The sequence below is a fragment of the Benincasa hispida genome, chromosome 6 (assembly GCF_009727055.1).
Source record: "Benincasa hispida cultivar B227 chromosome 6, ASM972705v1, whole genome shotgun sequence".
In the NCBI taxonomy this organism is placed as follows: domain Eukaryota; kingdom Viridiplantae; phylum Streptophyta; class Magnoliopsida; order Cucurbitales; family Cucurbitaceae; genus Benincasa; species Benincasa hispida.
The window spans coordinates 23621747-23629233 of record NC_052354.1 but is presented as its reverse complement, the minus strand read 5'-3'; the positions used below and the strand labels follow the sequence as shown (position 1 = coordinate 23629233).

Below are 7487 nucleotides of genomic sequence, written 5' to 3'. Positions count from 1 at the left end.
ACATGCACACACGTGGATTAAAAACCAACATAAAGATATGCACACTCAAATTTTCTACCTGAGTGGTAGACAATTTGAGTTTGTAAAGTGATAAAAACTGAAGACAACTTCCAAATTAAATCATAGTAGATCTAAGCTGGAAAACAACTAACACATAGAGAACTTCTGGACTAGAAATAGGAACTCATGAACTTTTGGAGGAAATAGAGACCTACATAAAGATCTAAAAATAAAACCAAAGAACGATCAATTTGAAAACGATTTGAAAATGAACAGAGACCCACGAAAGCATATCTAACAATAGAATAGAGAACCATGAATAGATCTGAAAACAGAATAAAGCTGAAACTTATTACCAAAACAAAATCAAACTAAACTAATCTGACTAAATTGAACTAAACCAACTAAACTAAACCAAACCAAGCTAACTAGATCGAAATTGGTCGAACAGAATCGATCTATCAAAACCAAACCGGTCAACACAAACCGGTCTGAAACTATAATCCACGAGCACTAAATCTGAATGCGAAACAGGTTAGATTTGGATAAGAATAAAATCCTTGGAACCTTGCTCTAATACAATGTTAGTTTTATATATTATATTGAAAAATTAGTATATCAAAATATATTGAATTATAGAATAAATAGACTTAAAAGAATATAATAAAAGAAATTACATAAAAGGAAATACTAATTGAAAAAAATCATAAACCTTTAACAGATTGATTGACTATTTATGATAGTCATTTTACAACATTACATGGCTGGTTAGTTAGAACATAAAATCAGCTAGGCTACTTAAGCACTACTTAGTAACTATCATCTTAGCTTTCCCTTTAATTATAATGTGAGTATGAAATGTTTATTGAGCGTGTTTGTACCCCATTCATCAAACACTTAGTTCAATTAAGCGTCTTAATTAATGTCCTAGAGTGCTTGTCACAACACTATTGGACAAGTTGACTACGACCTTGCATTGATGATTACTTTTAGTATCCAATGAACAACTAAACAAATGAATGAATCCGAATGCTTAAACTAAACTTTTCTCATTCATACAACTAAATTTAAATTATTGTCTTTACATTTCATGCTACTTACCTTTTATGCTATTTACATTCTTGCAAGTAAAAAACAAAACCTCCATTTGTTACTTATAAGAACTTTGATAATTGATTAGAGGAAAACACAATGCTCACTCTAGATTGACAAAACCTACTAACACTAAAGTTTTGGTTAGGTTTGGAGTTTGTAAATTTATTTGGTTGTTGGAAAAATTTCACACACACGTCCATAATTTTTTTTCCTAATTCATTTTCCTTTAAACATGTTACATGTTAAAATTAAATATGTTTTCCAAAATTGAATATATACTATATGTGGCTTCAAGTACTTATTGATTTGTAAAGAAAAAAATTAGGTATATGTCAAGGTTCTATTAAATAACTTAGGAAAAATATCATTTCACACCCGTGAATTTTGGAGTTGTATCAATTTAATTATGACTTCCTTTGAAAATTGTCCATACATCACTACTAATTGTCCATTTTATTAATGATATTTAAAGAAGTCTATGCAACGTGTAAGAATTAAATGTATGGAAGATTTTCAAATGTAATCTTAATAAAGTGTCTAAATCATAACAATTTAAAAGTTTAATTGAAACAATTATATGTTTCACATGGTAATATTGAACTAAGTCTGAAAGAGAATGTTAACATTTACACTTATGAATGTTTATGGTTTAAACTGATACAATTATTCGGATTTAAATTGATACCACTACCAGAATTAGGAGGTGTAAATTGAAACTTTTCCAATCATTTCAAATATAAGATTAACCAAAAGAATTTGAAAATAAAAATAGAAAAATACAAGGTTTTAAAAAAAATAAAATATTAGAATATGCATAGCTACACTAAGGCCACGTTCACCATACAACAATGAAAACTAATGTAATCGTAATGAAATTTCATTGATAGATCAATTGTAATGAGCTTGAATCGCAAACGTAATTGGATTGATTTTGATCGTATTTACTTATAATTATGGATTTTGTCAAATTTACTGTTACCGTTATCTCTACTTTTACCTCTAAGGATGAAAGTGATAATGGTAATGGTAATAGTAAAGATGTCAAAATTGATAATTTTTCAACTATAACAGTAATAATAATGGTAGTTGTAATGGTAACTATAGGTAATGGTAATGATAGGATATAATTCTTATTGCAATTGGATTGAGTACTTTTATACATTAATCAAATTGCTTTATTTCATTACAGATTTGGATGTGAGGTTTATGTGTCAGTACAAATGCAAAACACAAGTAAACAACATTAAAAGTAATCTAATGGGACCCACTTTTTTTTTTTTTTAATTCCTATCGATCTATTAGGCTTTAAATGGGGTAAACGTGGCCTAAAATATAACAAGCGTAAAAGTTCAAATTTCTTTTTAGAAAAAAAGTTAGCTAATTACGTTTCTAGTTGTTTATTGTTTCGTACTTGTAATGAATTATGAGATCCACTTCCAAATCTATAATCAAAATTATTTTAAAAATTACGTAGAACCCACTATCTTTACTATTCATAATCTCATTGTTATTACACCAATTTTAATTATGATTTGGTAAACGTGACCTAAAACATATTTAAATGTCTCTAAAATTTTAAAATATCTAATAAGTCCTAGTCATATTTGAAAAATTAAATTAATTGAATTATTAGGTATAAAATTGAATGTCTAATTCAACTCTAAACCTAATAGGCACAAAATAAAAAATTTCAGGAATCTATTAGATACAAAATTAAAAGTTGACTTATTAGAAAGGATTAAAATTTGATGTTAATATCCATATCAAATTTCAACACCACAAATACAAAATATCAACCTATAAATTAAATAATTTTTAAAAATAATTTAATAATTAAGTTCTTTCCCTCCTTAAATAAATTATATATCTTATTATTAGTATTTATATCTATATTGATGTTCATTTTATATTTCATGGGTATTTATATGAAACATCAAAGATATCCATTAAACCCTAATATCGTGTATTATATCCATTAAACCTAGATAATATCATGCACTAAAAAATATAGAGACCAAATAGAGTTGTTGGATATCCGATTTAAAGCTGTTGTATACAAATTTGAAACTTCAAAGATCTATCATACACTTTTTGAAATTTACGGATGAAATAGACACAAGATGGAAAGTTTAAGTACTAAACTAATTAAACCGGAAAGAAAATAAAAAATAAAAAATAAAAAGTCATCCTAGCAAAACTCTAGAAAAATATCTTCAACACCCTTCTTGTGGAAGGTTGGTACTATGTTGACTATTTTACAAAAATTTTGAGACTTGGAAGGAAAGGTATAAGAGTTTTTAAGACAAGAAAAGAACCCCAAGACATTTGAAATACCTATGATAAGATTAGTGTCTATAAAGTAAATTATTGTACAAAATACCCATCATCTATTCCTTATTTATGCCAATTGAATTGCCTTTTTTCTTAATCTTCTCCAACTGAAGATAGAATCCTCCTCACTCTTGTACCTGAATACAATTCCTTTTCATTATTCTCCAACAAAAATATACATTGATTGGGATGTTTTATGGTTTTAAGCTTCATAATAAGAACAAGTGTGAATGATAGTTGAAGAAATGATATGGATCTACATCCTAGATATGAAATGAAAATGTGAGTTTTATAAAATACATGTAAATCCTCTTTAACTACTAGAAGATCACTTTCGCAATGTACAATTTACAAGCCCAAGTTTTAGGACTATAAGGGCAAGACAACAAAAACAGCACTTCTTTATGTGAGTAGCCAAAACCAAACACAGCCAGAAAGTAATATACTTCATAGAGAGATATAAGAAAAACGACTTACAACAGACGAGACGACCTGCTAAATTATACCAAACTTCTAGGATTCTTATAAGCCGACCCAAGCACCGATCTTCTCGCTTAAATTCAGTTATTAGTATGGACTTGAGGGATTGGAGGCTAAATATTTCTGTGAGCTTTTATATGAAGACAAATAGGCCTCTTTTCCCCATCAGACAGGACTATCAGGAAACAAATACTGTACAAAACAAAAGCAATCCACATATAGTAGAGGAAAATCTACGATTTACCAGACCAGCAAAGCCAGACTCTCTCGAAACGCAATCTCGGAAATCCACAACGTTTCTTTATCGCTAATCTATGATGTTGCCCTTAGTTCACTGTCTTCAAGCTGGAGATTCTGTGCTTCCATCTGGAATTATTTGACAACCCAAAGAAGCAACCTCTTATAATAATGAAGAATTCCAATATTATAATATAAAATGCTACCAAATAAAAATCCCAACCTAGTGACCCTCAAATCAAAGAAAACTGGATCGTAATTTAAAATAATAATAAATAAAAATAAAAAACTTGAGAATTTACACATGAATACTCATCCTTTTGTTATAAGTTGATTCCTAAAGGCCTGCAAGACCTTGCTCAAGAGAAATTATTCAAGGAGGCTGTCACAATATGACTAACAAATTTGCAGTGTTGGATGTGGGGGTAAGAAACTGCAAATTACTTCGAATTTATACTCAATAGTTAAGGGAACATGCAGATTTTTGAATCTACATCCAACCATTATTAAGAGACCGGCTTCATGAAGAGTCTTCTGTTACCAATCTCAATCTTTGCAACCAATAACAGCATGACAGTCTTTCAAAATTCAAAAATCTATCCACACCCATAACTCACTCGACGAACACCAAAACATCAATACATTAAGATATGGCTAGACTAACAATACAGCCACAATGAATATCGTTATCCTTTAAAGAAGAAGACAGTCATAGCATTGGTTTACTCCACTGCCATGTCTCTACAAATTTAAATTTATTACAAATTCTACATACCTCTCCAATGTATTCTTCTAAAATCTAAATGAGCTTAAACTGCTTGTTTCCACCACAAAGCATTAATCTAATGCTAAATACTGACTATCAGGAAGCAAAGCAATAAATTAAAAGGAAGTAATGTGCTTTAAAACCACATTATTCCACAAAATTTTAGAAAACATGAATTAACAATCATTCCAGTTCTATAATATAAACAAGGCAAAATCAGAACATGGATTTATCGTACTTCAGAAGTATAATATAATGCTTCCTGATCCACAATGAACAACAATATTTCTCAAAACAACGCAAAAATTCAACCCAAGATGTAAAAATCATTATAATTACTTTCAGTTCGGGGCAAGTAAAATATATGATGAAGCAACAAAAACATTAGCTACAACGTACCGGCGAAAAAGGCCCAACAAAATCGAGAGAGGCTCCATTGAAGACGAAGGATTGATCAACCGGATCAGCCGCAGTGCAGTCGGGCGGGGACTCAAAGAGGGAAAGAGAGAATTGCTTATCAACAACGCCGACGTCGAAATGAATTACACCAGAAGTGGGCAAATCGACACGAATTCCCTTAACAGGAAACCAAAGAAAGAGCTCCTGGGAAGAAATTCCGGCCAATTCAGCGATCTGGCCATAGGAAAGCCTGCCGGAGACGTTGAAATCATAGTGAACCTCATTCTCGAACTTGGCATTGCAGGGCTGATCGAGAAAGACCTGGAAACGGCCGGTGGAAGAATCGATTGAGAATCTGGTGATGTTCTTGGGGAGAAGGCCGATGGGGAGGCCGTGGAGGTGGAGATGGTCGTAAATGGTGGATGGGTCAGGAGCGGCGATGAGAGGGGAAGCGAAGAAGAAGAGGATGAAAGGGAGGAGTGAGAAAGTGGAAGAGAGAGAAAGGGTCATGGCGAAAATGGAAAATGGAGGAGAAGAAACAGAGGAATTGAGGGATTTTGAGGTTGAAGAAGGCAGCAGAGAAGAACGGCGCGAGAGCAGAGGCTACAAAGAAGAGAAGAAGAAGAAGAAATGGGATTTTCTGAGGTTTGCGTTTCACTCTTCTTTTCGCGTATTCATTCCTTCTACACGCGCTTTGAAACAGCGAGTGAATTTTTAACTTTAAAACTTTTTTTAAAAAAAAGAAAATTAGTAAAAGGTAGTTTTTTTTTTCTTAAAAAAAACCAAAAACTAGTTTTTCTTATTATTTTCCTAAATATGTAATGTAGTTCTAAATAGTAAATATGAAGATCTAAGAGGTCTCATGATCGAACAAGCACAAACCAATGATTACTTGGGCCAAGGAGAGAAAACATGAAGGGGGTACCTACATAAATAGCAAAAAAATAAAAGTACTTCATAAATAATAGAAAAATAAATTTATCTTTTTACAAATAGCTCAATGGTAAACCAAACGATTTTTATATAAGATGTGGAAGAAACAAAATTGCTTCTTAATGATTGTTGAATGAGAAATTTTGACTAATCATAAATAGTTACATTTCTTAAAATTAATGGCAAAAATACAATTTATCAATTTTTGGATTAATTAAAATTCGACATGTACCCCAAATTGAAATTGAAGAAAGATGGTTGGTGAATCTTGATGATGCTATGTGTTTTCATCTTGACTGTTGGATCAAATTAATTAATCTACTTCAATTAAATATCAATATTTGGATCTAGGTTCATTTGAGCCCATAAAACAGGCTTAATTTGGCCCAAAATCTACAAAGGCCCCAAAATCCAATTAATTTGGCTCAATGGCTAGCTCATAGACCAACCAGACCACACTCACTCAAGGTCCATGGAAGATCTATAAATAGGAACCTTACCCTTCATTTTGAGGGAGGATTGGAAGTTCCAAAGATAGGAAGCTCTAAAGTTTGTGTTGGGTTTTGTAGGGTGGTCATTCAAACTTAAAAATCGAACCATTTCTAAAAACCGAACTGAACCGAATCGAAAACTCAATGAAACCAAAAAATGCAGTTCGATCCGGTTTGAAGAAATTTTGAAATCGAATTAATTCGGTTTGGTTCAGTTTCACTTTCGAAACCCAAATTTGAAATCGAACCGAACCGTTTTTAACTAACATATATATATATATTTAAAAAAAAGAGTAAAACCGAACCGAAATCAAATTTCAAACCGAACCGCTTTTAATTTAAAGAAAAAAACCGAATTTAAAACCGAACCAAATCGAACCGTTTTTAATTAAAAAAGAATATAACATGGATTTTTTAAAAATGCCAAAATCGAATTTGAAACCGATGTGGTTCGATTCGGTTCGGTTCGGTTCGGTTTGACCACCAAACCGAACTAAACCGTTTCCACGCTTAGGGTTTTGTGTCCTAAAACTCGCACTTTGTAAAAAAATAAACATATTCTATAGTCAATAAACTTATTATTGATTCTATAACTTGCATACGTAAAAGTCTAAATGCAATAAACTAAAATCCCTGGTTATTATATGAATACTTGAACTTTATATGGAGACATAGAGATGGACAAGTTTGAGTAAATAACCAAAACGGTCTATAGTATATGATTAAAGTTGGGTACCTTATTCTGGTAACACTAT

The 7487-nt window shown here is 31.3% G+C and overlaps 1 protein-coding gene across 2 annotated transcripts; it reads right to left on the bottom strand.

The window, feature by feature from the left end:
- Nucleotides 1-3129: 3129 nt before the first annotated feature.
- On the bottom strand, nucleotides 3130-5988 carry LOC120080586. Of its 2 annotated transcripts, XR_005482568.1 has the most exons (3): nucleotides 5309-5988; nucleotides 4151-4272; nucleotides 3130-3563 (listed from the first exon to the last, which is right to left on the bottom strand). XR_005482568.1 is itself a non-coding variant. In XM_039035303.1 (2 exons), the coding sequence occupies exons 1-2, from the start codon at nucleotides 5816-5818 to the stop codon at nucleotides 4219-4221; spliced, it is 564 nt and encodes a 187-aa protein (XP_038891231.1). In that variant the 5' UTR covers nucleotides 5819-5987; the 3' UTR covers nucleotides 3697-4218. The 2 variants fall into 2 exon arrangements, 1 of the variants encoding a protein (XP_038891231.1); XM_039035303.1 differs by lacking the exon at nucleotides 3130-3563 and having other exon boundaries at nucleotides 3697-4272; nucleotides 5309-5987.
- Between the last annotated feature and the right edge of the window lie 1499 nt (nucleotides 5989-7487).